General features: G+C 34.1%; 1 protein-coding gene across 5 annotated transcripts in view; it reads right to left on the reverse strand.

The window, feature by feature from the left end:
- The window catches only part of FGF14 (fibroblast growth factor 14), a 636,992-nt gene that overhangs the window by 142,884 nt on the left and 468,641 nt on the right, over positions 1–25,467 (reverse strand). For all 5 annotated transcript variants that reach the window (XM_077158611.1, XM_077158613.1, XM_077158612.1 and 2 more), the window contains 2 exons: positions 14,992–15,102; positions 8,446–8,549 (listed from right to left, as the gene is read on the reverse strand). In XM_077158611.1, coding sequence (XP_077014726.1) covers positions 8,446–8,549; positions 14,992–15,102 — 215 coding nt within the window. The remainder of the gene's footprint in view (positions 1–8,445; positions 8,550–14,991; positions 15,103–25,467) is intronic.

Here is a 25,467-nt window from a genome sequence, read left to right on the forward strand (position 1 = left end):
ACACACACACACAATTCCAGGCTCAAAAATAGGAAGGAGGGTCATTCTTTAGAAGTAAAATAATCTGAAGGAGAATTCATCAATCTACTTAATTAGACGGCATGTTGCATTTTCAGTCATGAGATCTTCCTCATACACAAACAAATTTTTAAAGAAGCAAATTTCTGCTTCAAATATCAATAGTTATTTATTGTTGCTTTATATTAAAGCTGATTTGTCATTCACTGTGTGGTATATTGGACTTCTTATCATTTACTTAAACTTTGAAAAATGTTTTGTGGGGACAATGAAAATAAAGAGATGGTTGATTCTCAAATTTATTTCATCTGTCATTTTAGGATTCAATCTCTTAGGTAGTCTTTGAAACTTCTTTATATAAAACTCCCTGCACTACCCACCATCTTCCATGCACAATCCATAATTACAGATAAAAAAAAATTGGAAACATTTCAATCAAACTGAAATTTTGCTACTATTCACAGTTTTGTATAAACGTTTTCACCCCTGGAGAAAATCAGGTTAAAATTACAAGCAACACTTACAATCCACTTCTAAAAAAATTTCTTTGAAAGGAAAAAGAAATTTAAAATCAAATTATTTCATGTCATTTTCTGAACATGTAAAATAATAATGCCTTTTCTCTGATTATCTTTATCTCTTGCTTTAAAATGCTCAAGTTTAAGAGGGAGCAACATTTTCTAGAACTTAGGGTTTATTTTGTTGCCCTGTGATTCTCTCTTAAGAGGAAGACAACATTACTTCATTAATGCACATATAGCCATTTTAGAATGTCTTTCAGTGGGAAGGCAAAAAATAAGTTACATGCATTTTAATTAATATGGGGCTACTCAGGGAATAAATTAATGAAATTTGCTGTGGAAATTGACTCTATAATTAATCCAGAACCATCAGTTGAAGACTTCCTACACAGCCATGGCTACTGAGGAATAGTCACAGAATTGAAGGGTCTGAGGAAAGAGAGGAATCTTATATTTCATCCAGTCAAGATGTTCTCCAAATGATTAACTCTTAGCTATTGGACTTTTCATTGTTTGAAAACCAGGAATTTTCATCTGACTTTGAAGCTGCAGCACATATTTCACAGTAGTTGTCAATGGAAGGTATATAATAAAGATTGTTGAAACAATAAATTCATCCATTCGTTAATATACATACCCATACCAAGAACTTGAGTCTTCAGCCTATATTTAATTTATGAATAATTCTATTGAGTAGAAACATGGACACTTTAGTTATCAGACATACGTGCCCAACTTTTGTTAGGTATCTATTATGGTTAGGTACCATAATTTCTATTTCTATTAGTACCAAATTTCTATAGTTAAGAAATTTGTGTAATGATGGGTCTGTATGGGACTATTCCACTCTCTAAGCAGGACAAAGAAGATAAACTCAAAGGTAGGCTCATCTCACATGTGATGCACTCAGCCTGCTCATTACCAACAGAAGAAGAAGGAAGTCTCCTGCATTCCAGAAATGAGACCTCAGTGGGAATGCCCTTCATAGAAGTAAGCAAACTCAAGTCTCAGAGAGTACAAGTGGTTAGAAGAGAAAAAGGGAAAAAATATATATTACGAAATATAGATATATTTATTTTACTAGTATTTTTAAATCTAAAAAGCATTTATTCTAAAACGACCCAGAGTTGTTGACATTGAAAACTTGTTCATATAGAATGCCCTTGATCTGGCCCACGCTCCTCTATAAAGCAGCCACCAGCTTCCCTGCACTGACTGATTCAGGCAAATCACTCCTTGAGTTTTACTTGATGCAGCTTCAGTAAACTACATCTTCTTTTCAGTGTTTAAAATTCGCATTATTAATCGAAACCTAATCCCTTACTTTGTTTCTATTTTCCCTTTTTTCATTTTCTCAAGTCTCAGCAAAATTCTTCCCTATTTTATGTTAGTGATCAAAGGGACTATTTTTTTTATCCTGTTCTTTCTCAGAGTGAGAAGAGCATTCTAGAACTTTTCTCCATGCTCTTCCTCAAAGGCCAATCCATTTGATCAAAGGGAAAGGCAAGATCCACTTTTGCTTCCTTCGTAGGGCTTAAACTGAGCCAAAAATGCATAAATAATAGGAATTATAATAATAAACAATACAAGTTTGCAGTTGCAAAGTCATGCTTTCTGAGAGTCTGACGTAGACTGTGTTTATGACGTGCTCTCCTTTAGTTGCCTGCAGCAGAAATGACTGGAATACATATTCAAATTTTTTATTCATGAAGCTTTTCAGACTGACTAACTTGGAATCGTGAAATCCGTTCGCATAATTTTCTAGAATCCGGATATTTCTAATGCTGTGCGAAAGAAGTCTTATATGCCTTGTGGTTTGTGAACAATTACAAAGGGATTTAAAGGTCTATTATTCCTTCTTCCATATTATTAGCATCATTTATGTAAAGAGGAAGTTCTGAATTTAACTCAGGTAGTCTTCAGTTTCATTACCCAGTATCCAGAACTCCCTCTATAGCCTATTTTATATATACCCAAGGATCAAGGAAAACATGTTACATGTTAGAAAGTTTTCTGAAGAAGTCATGCTATTTAATATAGTTTATGTAGTATTTAAATTCATTTTTACTGACCCATTTCTTTGTCTCTTTGCCTCATGTTCATAAGAAAATGAAAAAAAATCACTATCCATTACAGAACAATTCTTTCTCTATCTGCACACTATTTCTAAAACAGCCCTTAGTTTTGTTTCTTCCAGGATAAATGAGGTCGCACATCCAATAGTCAGTCAGTAGCATTATAATCTGCCTCAATATCTTATGGCAAACTCAGAACGTCCAAAACCAAGTGCGGCAACTTCTTCCCTCCAGCCCCTTCTTCTTCCTGAGTTTCGTCTTCTCAAAGTAAAAGATGTCACATCTTACCTAATGACTGAGCAAAACATCCCAGCGTGAACCATGACTCTGTCACTCCTATGCTCAGAGCCAGGGAATTCTTCCACCTCTTCCTCAGAAAACACTTTCAAATATCTCATATACTTTCCGGTATCTAATTCAGGGGTTTCAAATGCAAAGGTTTCAAAGACCTGAAACAAAGTTATTATTTATAAATAAAAGGACTGCTTGGTACTGTGAATAATTGGAGATGAATGATGCACCTCAAGGCACAACATGCGCACGGATGCACACACACTTGTGAGAGCACACACACACAGACACTGTCTAAACTAACCAAATAATGTTATATAATTTGCAAGCCCTATTTAGTTTGCTTTCCTAATTAATTTAGTTCCTTAGCCTCCTCATCTGGACTATTTCGATGGTTTTTAGGCTGCAACTAGTGTCTTTCCGCTAATTTTCACCGCCACAAGATGCAATCTTTTGGAAGTTAAATGTGATCATGTTGTTTCCTTGCTTAGGGAATAACATTAGCCACATGAGCCATCATTCTGGAATTGGAGGTTAGGGCAAGGAGAAAATAGGTGAACATGACTATGGTGCTGGAGCACACGAAGCATTTTTGGTGGGGTCAGAAATTCTGGAATGGACCTAAAAGAGAGCAAATTTTCTTTTTTCCACTCACTGGTAGAAGGCTGGAGGTGCAGGGCAGGTTTCCAGGTAATGGGGCAGACTGAGAAGAAGGCATGGCTCCTCCTCTGCTCTCCTTGTGGTATGTTTTATTTCCTTCTCTTTGCTGCTTCATTCTCCCATACCTCCTCCTTTCCCTTTCTTTTCTCTATACCGCCTACTTTTCATCTTCCTACTGATTTATTATCTACTCTCCTTTTCATTTCTCTTTCCTTTCTTCCTCGCAGACACTCAGTATCTTTTCCACTCTCTACCTCAATTTCTCCTTCTATGCTCCACCAAATGGCCCTGCAATTTTAATAGCCATAAAGGGCATTTATTTTTCTTTATTACCTGATATTAACCTAAAAACTGAAAAATGAGATCTCAGATTTTCTTTTGTCCAATGCTTACTTAAAATTCCTTATATATAGCTTACCATTTGCATTTGTGTCTCAATTGCTTTTACTTCTGATCAGTGACACTAAATAGAATGTCTGCATTTGTCCTCATCAATTACATTCTAGGCATTGCTGCTCAGTGACCACGGAATTAAACGAATGCTAATGTTGAAATAATTATCAGGAGGAAAATCAGACAAATTAGCACGCTCGCTTCCTTATTACTATAAATGATGTCAACCAAAATACCAAGAGAGGTTAAAAGCCATTTTAACATGGGTGATATATCCAACTGAGTCATAATATGGAAAATTGAATGAGGAAGAGATATTTTTATATATAACAAATAAAACATTAAAATAATGTGTAAATATGGAAACTGTCACTTAATATTTCATAAAAAGAAATAGAAACACCCTGACATGAAATATAACCAGATGAATGAAACTGTATAAATTAGGCACAATTCATAATCCCAATGAAACACACACACGAATGAATAAATATATGTTGCAGATGTATTTTCAAAAGGGATTGGAGGTTATGTGTGTCAAAAAACATGTAGACAGAGTCATGGATTGTTAGAATTCTCAGGGACTTTAATAGCCGTCTCAAATTCAATATACTTTTTAAGAGAATGAAACTGACTCACTCAGAAAGATGAAGAATGGGAGAATTGTCCTTCGTAAAGGTATGTAACAAGATGAACTTGGAATCCTGCTTAGTTAGTTTTGCAGCGAAAGGCTGCTCCCCAAGCTGAGTAGACTTCAAATGAGGAGAACAAAGCTGTGAGATCCAATAACACTATTGCTGGATGGCAGATCCAAGACCCAGCTGCTCTGCTCCCAGCCAGGACTTCATCCACGCTATCATCGCTCTCTTCTCTTTCCTTTCCCTTCCTCCCCCTCTTCCTTTTCTTATGTCAAAAAAAAAAAAAATTCATTTTAACTGTTCATCTCTGACCAAGTGTTCACCGATATTTTCCTTTTGTTCCAATTTTCTCTTCAATGTTCAGAATGTACATTCAAACTCTCAGCTTTCTATGAAGGATTTTCTTAATGTTTCAGAGTTACAAATTGAGGGGAAAATTTGACGATTCCTCTCAGTATTATAAATAGATTTAGTTGGTTAAACTATTTTTATTTTATTTTATTATTATTATTATTATTGGTCTTAACCATCATTTTAACCTCTCTAATCCTATAACAAAAAGCATTTGTTTGCCAGCCTGGTTCTGTGACCTTGAGATCTGTATTTTACCTTCAAGCAACTGGTTTATATCTGACATGAAATCTCTTGAGACGCATCATCAAGTAACGTATTACAACCAAAATGATCACAACAGAAATAACTATTGTCACACTGAAGAAGAGATTCCACAGAGATAAAGAGTCTTCAACATTGGAAGTGTGATTATTTTACATCTCAGTCTAGACACCTTTTTGTGTCCCCATGAGATGAAATTATTTGACATACTGAATATCTTTATTTGGATGGCAAGGGATTATGAGAGTATGTCTTGAAATACAAATGGAGAGATGTGCACTTTGAATCAAATCACTGGAGGAATTTACATTTAAAGGAATTCCTCTTGAATGATCTGATTTTTATATTGCCTACATTCTGAATTTATAGATACTCAATAGTCCCTTATTAGATACCAGATTACACTGGGCAAATTTTAAGCAATATTCTTTAAAGTGATGATAAGCATTAAACAAATTACTCATTTCCAAGAGTTAAATCTTTATTAAGTTTTACATCTCTGTTTAACTGGAGTTTTCTTTAAAAAAAATATTCAACTTAAAAATTTCCTAGTTAACAATTATCACTGGAACTTTTAGAATCTAAAGCTCAAGTACAAAATGTAACAATTTTCAAGAATATTAAACACCTTGTATAAAATATCAAACTTTTTCATGACAAACATAATTTTCTATCAGGTTTTATTTTTTTTTATTCTAAAATCTCCAAAGGAGACATTATGTTTAAACTATACTTCTTAGTACTTGTTCTGAAATTAATTTTATTCCCTAGGCAACAATTTCTTAAAAGTTTTCATCACATCATCATGTGTTTATAATCTCTTGTTAAAATAGGTACCAGGCCATATGATCTGATTTTTATATTGCCTACATTCTGAATTTATAGATAGTCCTGGCACATGGAGCTAGTACAGTGAATGGGTTAAAAATGTAAACTAATGAGTCAGCCCAACTATTCTCAAACCCTACTTTTTCATCTACTAAGTGGTTGATCTTTAGAAGATTCTTAAATTCTCTATACATCATCTCCTCATTTTAATAGTACCTACTTATTGTACTAAAGTTGGTGCAATCAACTTTACTTATTTACTTACTAAAGTTATAAAGTTGATTAAAAGAGTTAATATATGTAAAGTGCTCAGAACACTGCCAGCAGGGTGTATAATATAAATACTAGCTATTATTATTATATAAGTATAAATATTACTATATGTACTATGTTATGCTATAGTAGTATTATAGCGCACTTTCAGTAACTATTTATAGAATAAATAATTGGATGTGGAAAAACATTCTTTGTTCAAAATATATTTGTTCAAAATATATTTGTTCAAAATTCATTATATTGAAACAAACAAAGCACTTAAACTAAGCATATTAATAAAAATAGAGCTTTCGAAATAGCTTTTGAATTTTATCTTCCTAAGTCCCATTCCTGCACTATGGCTGAGGTTATGAAGATGTGGTCTGGGTGGAGGGGATTTCTTAGGTCTGGCACTGGGAAAATAGAATGCCTCTTACAAGACCCTGGAATCAGAGCAAAAAGCCACAGATGAGAAAGAGGTGAAAACCAAGATCTGTAAATCAGAGCAAAAAGCCACAGATGAGAAAGAGGTGAAAACCAAGATCTGTAAATCAGAGAATCAAACAACCAAATGGGAGTCCCAGACACCAGGTTACTGGAGCATCAAAGAATTAGAAAACAATGGGTTAAACGAGCCCAAAACTGGAACTGGAACAAATGCCGTTGCCATCAGCTGGCTTCATGAGATGTGATTTGGGGGGAGAAGTCATATAAAAAGGGAAGGGACTGAACTGGGCAGTTAATGGAATGCACCAAACATAACCAATACTTTTATTTTAGGCTAAAATATATTCTCAAGATGCCTATGGCAGATATTTCATCTAACGATTTTTTAGGACTCTCTCAAAGATTACTTGGGAAAAAAGACAGAAACAAAAAAATAGAACGAATGTCAAATCAATAACATTGATGTATCTGAAATAAGGTATCTATCTCTAGAAAACAATCTTTATCCATGTCGGATTTTTCCTAAAGATATAATAGGGAATTCTAGCTTGATCTTGTTTGCAATATGTTGCATATTCATCTAGTGTAATGCAACAAATATGCATAATGTGGAACCCAGTTCTGGTGCAGGGACACCCTTCAGGGAACTCAGATGACAGTTCAGGAAGAACAGGAGTTGTGCCTTTCAGTTCACGGTGAAGGGAACTCACAGCCAGCATTTCATCTTTCTCTGACAGGATTTCCCATATTTGCTGAAGAAAATATATCACATTTAATGAATCTTTCCATCCAAGGTTTTTATGATAGATATATCAAGACAGGGACAGCTAGAGATACAGATATATAAACAGGTATATACTTGCATATACCTTTTCTGATATGATGTTTAACAAAAGGGTTTTAAGTAATTTGTATGAATATAGCATGTAAAACCAAATAAGAGCATTTTTCTCTAAGGCACCATGAATCTACTCTCAAATTTTGGCCAAAGGAAAGTGGAAAGAAGCATTTTCATATGTCTCCATTGCCTATATAATTATATATTCCCCATTGCAGAAATAATTCTAACTAAATTAAAATGTATGAACACAGCACATGTGAATGCATATTATTTTACATATTTAGTAAATATTCCATAAGAGGCCATAAGGGTGGAAAAGTACTCAGATTCTAATGAACATCAACACAAAACAGAGACCCTTGCTTAGATTTATATGAGATATATATTTCAATTTTTAGAAATAGTCTATGTTTTCAGTAAAATATTTACACAACTTGAATTCTTATTTAAAATATACTGTCCTTTTTCCTTTCCTTTTTTTTTTAAGAATTCACAAAATTCTGTTTTTTCCTTATAAGGTTTTACAAGCAACTCTCTAAGACAAATACATTTCTCAATAGCAATAAAAAAGATTATGCTATTGTCAACTCTTTCAAAATTGCTAAATTTTCCGGAAGCTGAGTCATTTTTTTCAATATGGCAAATGCAAAATTTCAAAAGGCAGTACTATTACTCCACAGCCCGATATACGTATATAACCAAACAATGGTGAATCAATAGCTCCTACAGCATTCTGGTAAAGACCAAATCATAAAGCAAAAATAGTGGAACAGACAGACACAGAACTTTGGTTTTCCTTGCTGCTGCCACTGTGATTCTGCAGACCATGACTAAACAATCGATATCTCTGGCATGTCACTTACTGAAGGGTAGAGGTAACCTTCTCCGTTCATGGCTATATACAAGCCGGTCTTTACTCCCTGGATGGCAACCACACGCAGTCCCACTGGTATGAGGTTGAACAACGCTGCAAAAACAAACATGGTCTGTCACAAATGGGCAGGGTGGAGCGAAACGTTGCCACGACTTGTGCCCCGCGTCTTTCTTTTAAGAAACAACACATTTGTTTCTACCTTCCCGGAAACTCGAACTAAGTCACTTTTATTTCTCTTTATAATTAAGAAGTTTCTATTATCGGTAAAATTAGCATCCCCCCCCACACTCCCTGTGCTTCAATTTATAAATCTTCTTATCAGTCCTGCCTCCAGCATTTTGAAGAATTGTTGGGATAACAAACAGAATCAAGCCTGTAATCAGGATTCTAGTATCACATCACTGACACATTTGGTGCCAAAAGAAATTAACTGTGAAGATTCTCAAAGAACAAACTTTTGAAAGTCCAAGTTGAATGCTTATTCTGGCCTTTCAAACCAAAGGTGTGCTTTATCATCACAATGTCACGCAGGTTGGCAGTTAAAAAGGTAATTCCCAAACTAAATTACTCTTGCAGAATCAGCATGATATGTCAACACAGGGCAGAAAAGGTGTATACCTGCCAATTTGCTGAATTTAGAAAGAACTAATCAAACTGAATGGCATATAGATTTTAAAGAGGCAGTTTTCTTTATTAATATTTCATAAAACTGCAAATGAAAATTAAAATAGAAGGGGGAAAGTGTTTAATTCTACTAACTGAGGATGTAAAAACTCTTCTATGTTCCCATGTTTCATTTATTCCCTTGTCAATAAATTTTAAAACAGTATTTTATATATATTTTTTGCATAGTGCAGAGAGCAATGTTAGATTTTTTAAAAATGTCTTAACACCCTTTTCATGCATTTTCATGCCAGGGTTCATAGGTTGACAGTATATTGTGTCTTCTAATAACATTCTTAGTGAATAAATTTTCAGAAATTTTATTATAGATACATTTTTAAGAGAGCAATTAATTATCTACCATAAGGTAATTTGTTGTCACTCAAGTCCCTCTTGACTCAAGTCTAAATTTAAACACTAAGACCATATCAGAATAAGCATTGAAAGCACTAAAACACTGATGTCAATATAAGTAAAATATTTTAGGTTTAGGCTCTCAACTACATTTCACAAAAGATAAATAAATGCATTGTAAGATGCAGCGATTTTGACTTAAGTCCATGGGTCTATCAATTCATTTATTTACATGAACTTTATACATTTGTTCTACTTAATTTCAGGGATATGGTTTTGTTTTGTTTTGTTTTGTTTCTGAACAGAGTGAAGAATATTCTGTAGTCTATTCCAACAATTACACCTTACTATTCCCAAGATCTCAAGATGTCTGTGCTACACAAATGATGAAAGTAAAATATCAGGCCATTGCAATAGATAATTATCCTTGGGATGGATGTGGCTATTTGGATATGAGCTTCCATTTGATGCAAATTAACATTAGACTGTCTTCAGTAAGATTTGGGGGTCTTGTCTCAGATACACTTGTGGAGGAATAAGGCTTATTTTGCTTATTTCTACTATTTAATAAGGTGGAGGAGGTACTTAGGCTATTAAAACTTTCAGTATTTCTTTTACATGGGAAAAGACCATTTGCATTCTGGTCAGGACACATGAACTGTTTCATCTGCCTTATATTTGAAAGGACAGTCAACATAAGATAATTCCCAGATTTATAGCTAAAGTTTTTTGTTTTGGTGGGGGGGAAACCCAGAATTGTATGCCTTTTCATGCAAGAGTTATTCTCGCCTAACCTATTCTGAACTAGTTATTCTAACCATTATAGATTCCTAGTGGTATTTGTAGGTGCCACATACTTAGGAGCAATCCTAGGAGACATCATGAACTGACTAAAATAATGTGGTATGGAAAATAAAAACATCTAGAAACAGTCTTAAATGACCACACTAATTTCACCAGTATGTGGCAATTTTTCCAGTATTTGGTTGAAATCTGAATTTATACAATAGAAATTATAATTAATTGAATAATTATAGAAAGTGCATCCCTTACAGCAACAGTAATGCGGAAAACCATTGAAAGCTGATCATGATGGTCTGGGGTGAGAATTAAAAATCACAGATAGCCAAACTAACTGGGAAATCATGTATTTTTCACTCTCTCTGTATTTTACAGAATTAGAATGCAATGTCACCAAGCCTAGAGGAGTAAGAACAATGATGATGTCTACGTTTTGGTTTATTCTGTGGAATACTCTAAGTTCTCTATATAGCAATAAACCTCAACTGTAGTTCCATGTTATAACTATCTGTATTCATAAAATAGAGTGGCTAAGTCCAAACCTAGAACAATTAAATTAGAATCTCTTGGGATGGGTTAAGAGCATAGCGATTTTTTTGAAAAGTAATCCTAATAGTCAAGGAAAGAATCACCATCCTACAACCTGTAGGGCAGGGATCACTATAAGTGATTTACAATTTCTACACATTGAATTACTAGGTAAGGAATTCTTAAAATGATAGGTTTTTTTGTGTGTGAATTCTTAACACTGTTTTAGTTATTAGCATGTTGGCAACTGTATAGTCCTACTCTGCTTGCAGAATCTATTAAGTTTGGTAATGGAAAGCACAAAGTTTAATAACACAAAACCTACTCATAGCTTCCCCACAACAAAAAAAGAGGAAGACACTTTCCAACAAGATACCATAGTTCTTGGAACCCTGTAATTTAATAGATAGAATGGATGGTATAGGAATTTTAAAGGAATAAACCTTTAAAAATGAGAGTGCTGATAGGATTAACTGTGTTAGCCACTTCCTTTAAGGAAAAGAATTTTCCAGTGTTTAACATGGCCTGTGATAAACAGTCAAGTTGTCACAGTACCTTCTATAATAGGATCATTTAGCTATTATCAACCATTTTCCTACCAGAGAGTGGGGACTGGACTGGACATTTGTACACTGGTGTGTATGGCAGAAGTGTTTCCAATTTTCAATGGATGGAGATGGCCTGAGGTACAATAACTGAGGGAAAGAAGGGGGAACTGTGGTGGATACATTCAACGGACTACTGGACAGCTGAAAAAAGGAATGAAATTGTGAGGCATGCGACTAGATGAATGTACCTTGAGGACAGTGTGTTGAATTAAAAAAACAAAAAACCAAATATCATCATGCTTCACTCATATGGACTAATTATAATATACAAGCTCAGAGAATTGAAGTCGAGAGCATGAGTTATCATCTTGGGGTCTATTGTAAAGTTTCCTAGATTGTAAGCTTTTATAGTAGTCACATCTATTCCTGAGTTGTAACTTATTTCTAAATTCTGAGATGCTGAGCTATTTGTGTATAACCTGGTCATTCTATGGAAACTTGTTTATTTGTGTGACACCTGAGACTCAGAGTTAGAGCTCTGAGACTATGAAAGTTAGCATAACTCCATACAGCGACTTTTAAAAATGTTGAAAAAGTGGTTAGAATTCAACTAGAGAAATGAACTAAGCTGATCCAAATAGGACTAAGATAAATCAGAAATCAGGGTAAAGGATAATATCGTCTATATTTTAAAACTTCAACTTCTGTGTGAGACCAAAGGTAGATATGCTTATTTGGTGCAAAATTTATATTTTTGGTAGCATAATATTTCATTTAATTTGTATGGTCAGTATATTTGAACACCATTATTGCATGAAATCTTGAATAGGGTATGAGATCTTGTTGGTTTGTAAAGGTTAGTGTGCTGCCCTGATATATCCCAGAGCAATTTGGGCAGAGAATAAAAAAAAGTATTTACAAAATCCCCTTTGGGGACTGGATAGAAAGGAGAAAATATAAATATCACACTAAGCTGTACAAACCAACAAGATCTCACATCCTGCTTCCCAGGTAGGGAATTTCTGATATTCTCATAAGCATTGGGGACAACCAATTTAATAGGCTGAGCCTTCAGTCTTGGAACTCTGCTCTATGAAACTTATCCTTGCGAAGGAGAAGCCAAGCCTACTTTTAATTATGCCTATGAGTCACCCCCAGAGAACTTCTTTTGTTACTCAGATGTGGCCTCTCTCTCTAAGCAACTTTGCAGATGAACTCACTGCCTTCCCCTCTCTCCTACATAGGACATGACTCCCAGGGGTGTAAATTTCCCCAGCAACTTGGGATATGACTCCCGGGGCTGAGCTGGGACCTGGTATCATGGTATTGAGAAAACCTTCTTGACCAAAAAGGGGAGGAGAGAAATGAGACAATATAAAGTTTCCATGGGTGATTTCAGAGTTGAGAGGTTATCCTGGAGGTTATTCTTATGCATTATATAGATATCCATTTTTGGTTTATGAAGTATTGGAGTGGCTAGAGGGAAGTACCTGAAATTGTTGAACTGTATTCCAGTAGCCTTGATTCTTGAGGACAACTGTATAATTATATAGCATTTACAATGTGACAATGTGATTGTGAAAATCTTGTGGTTGATGCTCCCTTTACCCAGGGTATGGAGAGAGGAATAAAAAGAAAAGGAAAAAAAAATAATAATTCAGAAAGAGGCAGAAAACACTGGGGTGATTGCAATACTAATGGTCAGTGAGAGGGAGGAGTAAGGGGTATTTGACGTATGGGTTTCTTTTTCCATTTTGTCTTTTTATTTCTTTTTCTGAAGTGATGTAAATTTTCTAAAACTGATCATGGTGATGACTACACAACTATGTGATGACATTGTGAGCCATCAGTTGCATAATGGTCTGTATGGTGCATGAAGACATCACTATAAAATACTTTTTTAAAAAGCAGCATTTGTACATTAGTTATAATTTATTTCTCTTCTTGAAAACTTTTATCCTAATACGTATGACATATAACCTATAGTCTTGTAAATTCTTCAAAGCATCATAGTTCATACAGTGATCGGAGATACAGAAACTAATTCTCATCTTTTATTCGACTCTAAGAATGAGAGATCATTGAAAGACATCAGAAGTTATAAATCTCTAAAAGACATCAACTACAACTGGAAGACAGAAGAAAAAGAGAACGGCTTTTGTCAAAGAAGAGTTAAGGAGCTAGAGGTAAGAGGGAAAGAAAATGAGGAAGTGTATATGTATTAGTTTGAACCATAAGAAATTGTCATTTTTATAGGTCAGAGATGGTGAAATACTGATAATATTAAAATAAGTAAACAATGTTTGACATATGTCTAGTGAACAAAATGGCTCCTTTTTCCTCCTATGTGCCTGAATTATTTTATTTTTTTCTTTTCCTAAATAAAAGAATGAAGAAAAATAAACCAATGAAGAAACATAATAGGGAGAAGTTTAAAAGTACAAAAGGATATTTAATGATCACAAGGAGAGAAACAAGATTAGAAATCGTAAAGAAGGAAAATGTAGATATACCAAAAAATTAAAAAGAAATGGAAGGAAAAATGAAAATGAAACAACATTCGAAGTCTAAAAAATAAACACAATAGCTAGTAGAATACTGATTTTTTTTTCACATGGCAAACATCAGTGGCAAATGTCTATTTCATAATATTAGCTGTCCTCAGAACCAGTGCTACCGACAATCTCATTACTAGAATTCAAGACAGGAAATGTCTATATATTGACTAAATACATTCAATCCCTCCCTTCTTTTCATGCAATGATGTAATATATCTGAAGAATAAAAAAAAAACTGGATTAAAAGTTTCCTATCTTCTCCTGATCCATTAGTAATATTTCCTGTGATTATATATTTCTAATAAAATCAGATTTTTTCCCACAAATTCTTTCGATAAGCAAAACTATGTTTATTTCAGAATATATTAACGTCAAAAAGAATCAGATGCCAGTGTAAACTGAAAAATGAAAGAAAAACACAAACATTTGAGAGATAACAGAACAAGAATAAAAAGAAAAGTTATATGTAAATAAATATTAAAATGAATACAGACATTTATAGAATGGAAGGTATGTGGCTTTTTTATTTAAAAAAATCATGGACTCAAGTCTACAAAGCTGTTCAACATTTGGAACAATGTATTTAGAGGTACACAACCTTTACACCCTTCCTATAGAATAAAGATGCTATATTTGTAAAAAGCAGAGAATTTGAAAAATTAAATTTCTATTATTTGAAACACCTAATTCTACAGCTCTTGAATTTCCACAAGTATCATATGTACCTCTGGGCCTCAGAAAATAATAATTCAAAGAAGACATGTAATCAATTTTTATCTAAATATACTAGCATTTATGATAATAAGATTAAAAGTAACAATCATCTATTGGATATGGCAGTTGTTTGAAGAAGAGAATATTCATATTTACTAAAACATCTTAAAATCACAGAGTTCTTTTGTGCTTAATTAATAATTTCATTCAAATGACTAAAGTAAAATTGTAAATGGCAGTCTAGTGTGTAACATTTATAAAAATGAACTAATATAATCAAATATTTACAAATATATTTTTACAAGTCATTTAGATAGCACTGTATCTTCTACCGAGTATGTTAACTGATGATCCGGGGTTATCACTTACTAGAATTGGTGCTGTCATCCTTGGTTCCATCGAGAGCTCCATCGGGGTGCATTTGCAAGTAGTAGCCTTGCCTGCAATATAACCTGGTCACTATACCCTTGAGCTGGGGATCTGAAAGGCAAACATAGTTATCATAAGTCTCACAATGTGTCAAAATATAGTTTCTTTATTCTTTTCTCTCTTTTTGAGTAGTAAGAGGGCATCAAACAGAAATAGCATGTTTGATCTTATGTCTCCTTGATTATTCTGTTTCATCAAACATGGTACACTAATCAGAGAAGGTAAAGAAAATGCAAAAACAGGCTATTTTTGAAACTAATATTAAACTATTTAATTAATATTAAACTATTAAAAACTTTTTAGTTTTTCTTTTTTTCCTAATTTGACAAGCAATCCCAAATGTGAAAAGCTTATCTTTTAAAATTTCTACTATTTTATATATTTTCTTGGAAAAAGCTCTGATGTGCAGAATGTCCCTTGGATGCCTAAAGGGTCTACTGAACTTGCATGGAGGCATCTGTACAAAGAAATCTACTACTGAACTCAGGGTGAAGCACAGTAACAACTCTGAGACAATAATCTGGACAAATTGGAAAAATAAAGTAGAGAATCCTATTCAGTCATATAATTTAAAAGGTGAATACAATTACACAATATGGAATTTGAGCCTTTGCCAACAAAATGAAGGGACACCGCAGTGGAAGTCTGTTAGAACAAAATGGGAAATTATATGGTTATATGCTTCTCATTTGATTAACTGGAAAAGATACCATTAATCTATTGTTTCACAAAAAGCTAGTTGGACTTTTGAAAGTAAATATTTGCATGTGGCTTTTCAAAGGCAATCCCTATCACAGGAGTTGATTTTGATGTGGTGCACCATAATCCTTACCATGGAAACAGATATCTCTCCACAATATCAGAATGGGACATGCAAATTTGATCATGCCGTCAGAAAGTAGGGCATTACACAATGATGAAACCTAGCATCTTGTAATTTATAGAAAAAAATGTGGACTTGAAAACAGTAAACACAAAAATACATGTACAAAAAAGTAAAGATGTCCCAAAACAGAATAACTTTAGACCTTTGTTTAGCTCTCAAGAATTTAAAAAGAATGGCAATATGTTTCTATGTACAGCTTATATAACCAATAATTTAAAAAGTGACTTCATTGGATGCAATATGTTTTAGAAAGATGGTATGATGTCAAGAAAAAAAAACTTCTGGAAAATCATGCATGAACATCTCAGCATCACAACATTAATGTACCTAAACCTATTAGAATATATGTTTTTTTCTAAAAAAAAACACACCTAAGTGGTTATTAAGATTGCATCACATATATTCCTTATTCCATAGTATATTACTTTTAAAAGCATATAACTATTAAGTGCAGAATACACTCTCTACAGAGTGTCCACTTAACCACTATACTAAATCGCCTTCGTAAATTGAACTGAACTAAAACATCTTAAAACCTAAAATAAATGCAAAACAACCTGTTCGTTCTAACTGGTGTTTCAAAAATTAACCACAACTGTGTCTAAATCTAAACCCTGCATACACAGGGCTGATTCTATGATATAAAGCAATAGCACAAAGACTACAAAGGATCAGAATTCTTGAATGTATCTTCTAATATGCACCCCACTGTGTCATTGGCTGCATTTCCAGTCAATCTCTACCACAGGAAATCCTTCCTAAAATTGCACATTCAGTTCTGTATGTATAATACTTCCTCTAGTATTATTTTCAGCTTAATTAAATAATTTTTATTTGGCTCACTCCCTCAGCCAGCTCTATCCTGATAACTAGTTATGATGCCGGTATATGTCTGCTAAAATCAACACCACATGTCTTATTTTGTCCATCTAATGAGTTATCCAGTTCGTACAGAAGCTGTTTTCACAATGGTCTTAACTATTTTACGCTTTTCCTATTTTCACTGCCAACAGCAAGTCCAGCCCCTCATTACCCCTTAGGCAGTCTCCTCACTCTCAGTTTTCCTGTTCCAGTGTATCAGATTAAGAACTATATGATGCCATCACTGCCCACTAAATCATATGCACACCCTACTGCAGTAGGCACCCTCCCATCTACTGCTGTATTTTCTTCTGCTGCAACCTCAACACCTGGACTTAGCTTAACCTGGATTGCTGTAGGTTGCTAACAGTTATTCCTAATTCCCTACAGTTATCATTTTCCTTTAACCTTAGCCTGTCTCTAATATGCCCTGTGTAAAGATGCCTCCTTGCACATCTGCCGCACACTCATGCACGTATACACACACTCGAGTTCTTTACATAGTTAACACCTTTTCCATCAATACTTCCTCAGGAACACGGTCCTTAACACCTTGGAAGAGATCATATTCCTCTTTGAACTCTTTTATAGTGGCATTCATCATAAGTTAAATTTACTTTTTAAACACTAAGCTTATTTAATACTGAAACTTTTAAATACACAAAAAATACAGAAAACAATGCAACATACAACCATGTACTCATAAACTAAGACCAAACCAGTGTTCATATTATGCCATATTTTTCTTTATAACTCACGGTTAGAATTTCACACTTATGCGTGGGAATATCTTATTAACACATCTCCTCCAATTCGGATAATAAGCTTCCTGAAGACATTTGAAATATGTGGTAATGCTCATCATTAAATTTTCAGGGTTTAGAAGGGTCTATTGCAATAGGAAACTGGGCAATAATTTTATTTTTTTTAGTGAATACTGACAAGGATGTAGTAAAATACCCAGTAGTTTCCTATATTGCTAATAACACTTAAAATTGCCAAACAATACGAAAACCCAAAATGGCAATAATTGCTTTAGAGCCTAAAAATGTCCTCAACTTGATTAAATAGTTATCATTTCTGGAATTCTTTAAAATTACCCTATGTGATAAAGCTTTGTATAACATGAGTGTATAAGACATGAACATGACTATGTAAAAAATATTAACCCTAGGGAGAAAAAAATAAATGGAAGAGAATATACCAAAATGTTATATATAGCAGTCTTTTGATATTAGTTATTGGAAATTGATTTTCAACATTTTGCTATTTCTAAAATTGTTTATTATTATGGTATGTTAATTTTAGAATGAAAAGTAGATGTTTTGTTAAATCCCCATATTAATTATTTTGATGACGGGTAAGTAAAAATAACATTGCATGCATACATGCAAATAATATCACATATGATATTGCATACTTGCAGATAAAGAACCTAAACACATATTTCCATTGTATTTTACACGTCACTCCAAATTTGCTAGAATTTCATTCATTAGTTTCCTTTTTTACATAGTCATATACTCATAAAACCTTTGCTATGGTCCTTTACTACTTCTCATAAAATCTGCTAACATAAAATATGGCCATTTATTACATAAGGTCACTTTTTCAAATAATTTTAAACATAAAAAAAGAACAAAACACACACACACAGTCTGTTTGAAACTTTTATGTACCCCAGAAAAGCCATGTGTTAATTTTGATCCAATCTTGTGGGGGCAGCTGTTTCTGTTTAATCCTGACTCAATACAGCAGGGTGGAAACCTTTGATTAGGTTATCTCCATGGATATGTGACATACCTGTTCTAGTTTGCTAGCTGCTGGAATGCAATATACCAGAAACGGAATGGTTTTTAAAAAGACGAATTTAATAAGTTGCTAGTTTACAGTTCCAAGGCCGAGAAAATGTCCCAGTTAAAGCAAGTCTACAGAAATGTCCAATCTAAGGCATCCAGGGAAAGATACCTTGGTTCAAGAAGGCTGATGAAGTTCAGGGTTTCTCTCTCAAGTGGAAGGGCACATGGCGAACACAGTCAGAGTTTCTCTCTCATCTGCAAAGGCATGTGGTGAACACATGTGGTGTCATCTACTAGCTTTCTCTCCTGGCTTCCTGTTTCGTGAAGCTCCCCAGGAGGCATTTTCCTTCTTCATCTCCAAAGGGGACTGGCTGGTGGGCTCTGCTTCTCGTGGCTATGTTGTTGTGCTCTGCTGTCTCTGAATCTCCTATTCTCCAAAATGTTTCCTCTTTTATAGGACTCCAGAAACTAATCAAGACCCACCCAAACGGTTGGAGACACATCTCCCCTAATCCAGTTTAACAATCACTCTTGACTGGGAGACATCTCCAGGGAGATGATCTAATTACAGATTCAAACACACAGTATTGAATAAGGATTATTCTGCCTTTATGAAATGGGATTTACATTAAAACATGGCTTTTCTAGGGGACATACATCCTTTCAAACCAGCACAATACCCAGTTGTGGATACGGCTTTTTATTAGCTGCATATGTGACTCCACCCATTCAAAGTGGGTCTTGATTAGTTTACTAAAGTCCTTCAAAACAGGAGACATTTTGGAGAAAACTTGGAATGGAGACACTTGGAGAACAGTTGCTTCTGAGCTGACAGACATGGATGTTTGGAGATGCTTGGAGTACCGTCAGAGAGAGCAGATGCCTAGACATGGGCAGAGCCCAGCAAACATCATCATGTGCCTTCCCATGGAATTCTGTACAAGCCAGCACCCAGAGTGCAGATGAGCTAAGTGAAGGCCCACAAATACTTAGAGAGGGAACCACTGACATCAGAAGCCAGAAGCAATGGAACTGGGAACAAGGACCAGCAGATGCCAGCCTCATACTTTCCCAGATCAGCCTTCCTTGAGGCTGGGTATCTTTCTCTGGATGCCTTAGTTAGGACATATTTACGACCTTAGAACTATAAATTATAACTTATTAAATTTCTTTTTTAAAAGCCATTCCAGTTCTGGTGTATTGCTCTCTGGTAGCATTAGCAAACATATACACACATACAAATGGAAAACCTTTCTTCAAAGGTCAAAAATACAGAACTAAATAATCATAATAAAAAAATCAGTCATTCAACCTATCAAAAACAACTGCATTAGTTACATGTAGCCAGGCCAAGGGACAATTAAGTTTCTAGATGTAGAAACTTAAGGAGGACATGATCCTTCCTTTTCTCACTCTGCAGCAAGTCTCAAATCCAGACTACTGTGTGTGGTACAGCCCATTTACATATATTATTTTATGACACTGCAAGAGAAAAGCCACCATCAAGGGACCAAGAAAATTTCACATGATTTTCAAAATGGACACGATCCAGACTGGACAAGTGCAATAAAAGCAACTGCTTCTAAAGTAAGGATGCCCAAGTTGAAGTGAGGGCCTCTCTTGTAAGGGGGGTACAAGGCAATGCAATGCAATGTGTGAAGACACAATATTAAAACTGTCTGTTATTTGTTATCTCCAAAAATAAGTACTAATTTAAGTTTTCCCCAATATTTACAACACAAATTGAGGTCAGTGTGTACCAGTCAGTCACATGTCCCTTCAGGCCCTGGAAGGACCTACAGAGGACTGGTCACACCTAGAAAAGATGTTTATATTCGGAGGGGTAGGCACAGAGACCTTTGCCCTCACTAATTTGTATCCAACTTGTGCTTTGCAATATGTTTGAAGATGATGTGTTCCTGGTCAAGTAGCTCTAAAAATTACATTCTGTAGTTTAATTAAAGTTAGGATAGTTTAGGATAGCTTGGGTTGAAGGTGACACCAAAAAAGCAAACACAAGCAAATGCCAAAAAAAAATAAAAATAGCAAAGATGATACATTTTCTCCTACATGGACTATGTAGTTAAAAACGCACATACTGACGTGAGTCCAAGCTCATAATTGTAGATAGTGGCACAAATACTCCAGGGTGCCATTAGCCCATAGAGTCTTTGAAAAACTAGTAAAACTGGCAGAGCCATCTCCCTAAAACTCCAGAAAACAGTAGAAGAGTCACAGTAACAGAGCCAGGGTCAAATCAAGGACAAGCAGCTTTAAACAAGGTAGAAGAAGACTGTGGGGCTCTTGCTGGCCCATGCCCCATCCCATGGCATGCACAATGTGTAGCCCTCTTGCATTCTCTTATAGGTCATTGGCCTGGTTCAGAGGGAGCAGAGTAAACCCTTAGCATATAATAAAATCTGGTAAAAGAGATTTTATGTCAAAATCTGTTAAGAGGGTCAAGGAATGTCCATATATACTGATAAAGGACTCAATTCAACAAAAAGATGTACAATTGTCAATATATACCTAAATTTAGGGCCTCCATATATATGAAGGAAACACTCATATATGTGAAGGGAAAAATAGCTGTTTCTATATAAATAGTATATATACTTTAATATACTACTTTCAACAATGGAGAGAACATTTAAACAGAGAATCAAAAAGAAAATATAATATTTAAATGATGCTATCAGCCAACTAGACCTGATAGAGCTATAGAGAACACTTCACCCAACAGAAGCAGAATGCACATTCTTCTCTGGTGCACTTGGATCATATCCCAAAACAGACCATGTATATGAGGTCACAAAACAAATCTCAAAACTCAATTATTGTAATCATACAATATATCTTCTCCAACTGCAATGGAATGGCGCTAGATATCAATAACAGAGGGACAAATGGAAAATTCACAAATGTTTGGAAATTAAACAACACACACCCTTAAGCAATGCTTAGGAAATTAGAAAATATCTTGAGGAAAATGAAAATGAAAACTAAATATACCGAAACTTATGGGATGAAGGGCAAAGGCAGTCCTGAGAGGGAAATTTAGAACTCTACATACTTACATTAAAAAAGAAGGAAGGTCTCAAATTGTAAGGACCTAACCTTACAATTGGTTGATATAGAAAAAGGAGTGTAAATGAAACACAATGTGAACAATGGGAAGGAAGTAACAAAGATCAGAGTGGAGATAAATGAAATAGAGAATAAGAAAACAGTGGAGAGAATCAACAAAATCAAAAGTTGGTTCTCTGAAATGATCAACAAAATCAACAGACCTATACCTGGACTGGCAAAGAAACACAGAGACAGGACACTATAACTAAAATCAGAAATGAATGAGAGGACATTATTACATACCCTACAGAAATAAAAAGAATTATAGGAGTAAACTATGAAATGAACAGCAATAAATTAGATAACCTAAATGAAATGAATAAATTACTAGAAACACCCAAACTGCCCACACTGGCTCAAGAAGAAATAGAAGATCTCTACAGACCAACAGCAAGGAAAGAGAATGAGCCAGTAATAAAAAACCTCCCAACACAGAAAAACCCCAGACAAAAATGGCTTCACAAGTGAATTCTATCAAACATTCCAAGGGATGTCACGATTAAAATTCAAAATTGTTCAGGAAATTATAGCCACTGCAATTAGGCAAGAAAAATAAATAATCAAATTCAGCACAGGGGCAGGACCAACATGCAAAATTTAGCAGTGTTTCCATACACTAGTGATGAACTATCTGAAGAGGATATCAAGAAAAATAATCCATTTACAGTAGCAAGTAAAAGAATCAAAGATATGGGCATGAATTTAACCAGGAATGAAATGTACTTGTATGTAGAAAACTACAATGCATTGCTAAAAGAAGTCAAACAAGACCTAAATAAATAGTAGTACATTTTGTATTCATGGATTGGAAGACTAAATTTTGTTAAGATGTTACTTCTACCCGAAGCAATTTCAGTTTCAATGCAATCCCAGTCATAATTCCAACAGTCTTCTTTGCAGAAATGGAAAAATCAATCATTAAATTTGATGAAAGGTAAAGGGTCTCAAGGCAATAAATATATTGAAAAAGAAGAATGAATTTGGAGGACCAACACTTCCCAATTTTAATACTTACTTCAAAGCTGCCATAATCAAAACATCCCGGTATTGGTATAAGGAGAGACATAGAGATTAATGGAATGAATTTGAAAGTTCAGAAATCACCCTTACTTTCATGACCAACTTATTTTTTAAAAGAGTGCCAGCTCAACCAGGAAGTAATAGTATTTCAACAAATGGTCCTGGGTAAACTGGATATCCATACACAAACAATGAAGTTGGACTCCTAACTCACACCACATATGAAAATTAACTCAAAATGGATTAAACACATACATATAAGAACCCAAGCTATAAAAACTCATAAAAGAAAAATAAGGAAACATCTTCAGGAACTTGTGTTAGGCAATGGTTGCTTAGAATTTACACCAAAAGCATGTGTAAAAAATGAAAAAATAGATAAATGTTACTTTAAAAAAGTTGAATACTTTTGTGCAACTTAGGATTCACCATGAAAGTAAAAAGATAGCCTAAAGAAGGAGAAAATATTTAGAAACCATATATTCAATAAAGGTTTAGTATGTAGAATACACAAAAAATCCTACAACTCAACAAAAAGATAAACAACCCAATTAAAAAATGGGCAAAAGATCTGAATAGACATTTTTCCAAAGAAAAGTTGTTTGACATCATTAATATTATGGAAATGTAAATAAAAACCACAGTGAAGTACCATTTTACAACCACTAGAATAGCCACTACTAAAAAAGTGGAAGATAAGTGCTGGAGAGGATATGGAGAATGAAAATACTTGTTCATTATTGGTTGGAATGTAAAATGGTGCATTTCCATCATGGAAAACAGTTTTGCAGTTCCTCAGAAAATTAAGAACTACCACACGACCCATCAAACCTACTTCTTGGTACATACCCAAAAGAACTGAAATCAGGGTCTTGAACACATATTTTCACACTGATGTTTATAGTGGCATTATTCACAATTGCCAAAAGACAGAAACAGCCCAAGTGTCCACTAACCATTGAATGGATAAACGAAATGAGGCATATACTTATAATGGAATATCATTCAGTCATAAAAAGGAATGAAGTTCTTATATAGGTGACAAATTGAGTGAAATATGACATGCACAAAAGGACAAATATTTTATGATCTCACTGATATGACATAATTAGAATAAGCAAATTCATAAACTAAGGTACTAAATAATAGCTTGCTAGGGGCGAGGATGAGGGTAAGAAATGGGCAGTTGATGCTTTGTTGGTATTAGACTTTGTCTTTGATGAAAAATTTTGGTAATAGATGGTGCTGATGGCAGCATAACATATGAATGAAATTAACACCAATGAATTAGGTATTTGAATGTGGATAAAAAGGGAAATTTTAGATTGTATATATATAGTAATATAATCAAATTTAAAACAAAAAAACATAAGATTGTACAACTCAAACAGTGAGCCCTAATGTAAATCACGGACTATAGTTAAAAATAAAATTATAATAATACGTTTTTCATCAATTGTAACAAAGTGACCACACTAATGCAAAGTGTCAAAATAAAGGGGGTATATAGGAATTATGAATTTTTGGCATGATTTTTGTGTAAACCTACAATTTCTCAGATAAATAAATAACCTGATGAGAAACTATATTATTTGCTCAGCAAATTAGTTACCGATTTTCAAATTTCAATATTTTCTTCATTTCTTAGAGGCCTTTATCCTAAAATATAGAAGTCCTAAAAAGCATGGGAACAAAAGATTTGGAGACATTCCTCTAATGTGTGTCAAATATAGGCCCCACGAGAGCAAGTCCTTTTGTTTTCAACACTGACGCGTCATGATCTCCTGCAATTCAGATCCTAATTAATGATTGAGGAATGAATAAATATCTGGAGTCCTATCCCTTCTCTCTGCTTTGTTTTCTGTTTTGTAAGTACTATGCTGCATATTTTACTAAAAATGTTTTGAGGGCTCTCATTTTATGAAATTCTGTATTAACTATACTGTTTGACATTAAAATAGAAAACAATGAAAGTTAATGTATGTGTATCAAGAGAAAAGGATGTTTCATAATATATTACTCTGAGCACACAGAACTGAAAGAAATGCAAATCAAGCCCACTGCCTTCACGTACATGAGAAAACATACCCAGCATTTTTAATTAAAACAATCACTCTCTCAGAAGTGGGTTCAATTAAAGCAATCACTGTCACAAATTGTTTTCATGCAATATGCAGACTGACAAAAGAGAAATCAGAATAATTCACCAAATGATGTGTATGCTTTTAATCATTTAAATTTAAAAATGTACAATATGATTTAAATATTTTATAGGGAAAATATATTAATGTATATACATCCTGTTTCATATTTTATACACATAAATCTGTGTATAAAAGATTGGTTATCAGTGTAGGTTCTTAAATGTCACTGTTCTATTAGCTATGAAAATTCACAGTTTTTTACATGGTAAAAACAAATTTTGGAATATATATTTCTGTGGGAAAAATGTGACAGATCTAATTAGATTTTGGCACTCCTAGTAGCAGAAAATAGTACTGTGAATAATTTACCCAGCGCTATAAATTATCATAAAATTGAACCATAAAAAATAAACCACACCCAAGAACTCTTCCCAAAAGGTTGAGTAAATAAAAAAGGGTGGATTAGGTGTACTAAGAAGAGTGATAAAATAATGAAATAAAGATGAAATTTTGCTATATCTTTCTGTTTATTCCTTAAGGTGATATTCAATTTCCTCCATGAACTGACCCCATGCTA

The sequence above is a fragment of the Tamandua tetradactyla genome, chromosome 4 (assembly GCF_023851605.1).
Source record: "Tamandua tetradactyla isolate mTamTet1 chromosome 4, mTamTet1.pri, whole genome shotgun sequence".
In the NCBI taxonomy this organism is placed as follows: domain Eukaryota; kingdom Metazoa; phylum Chordata; class Mammalia; order Pilosa; family Myrmecophagidae; genus Tamandua; species Tamandua tetradactyla.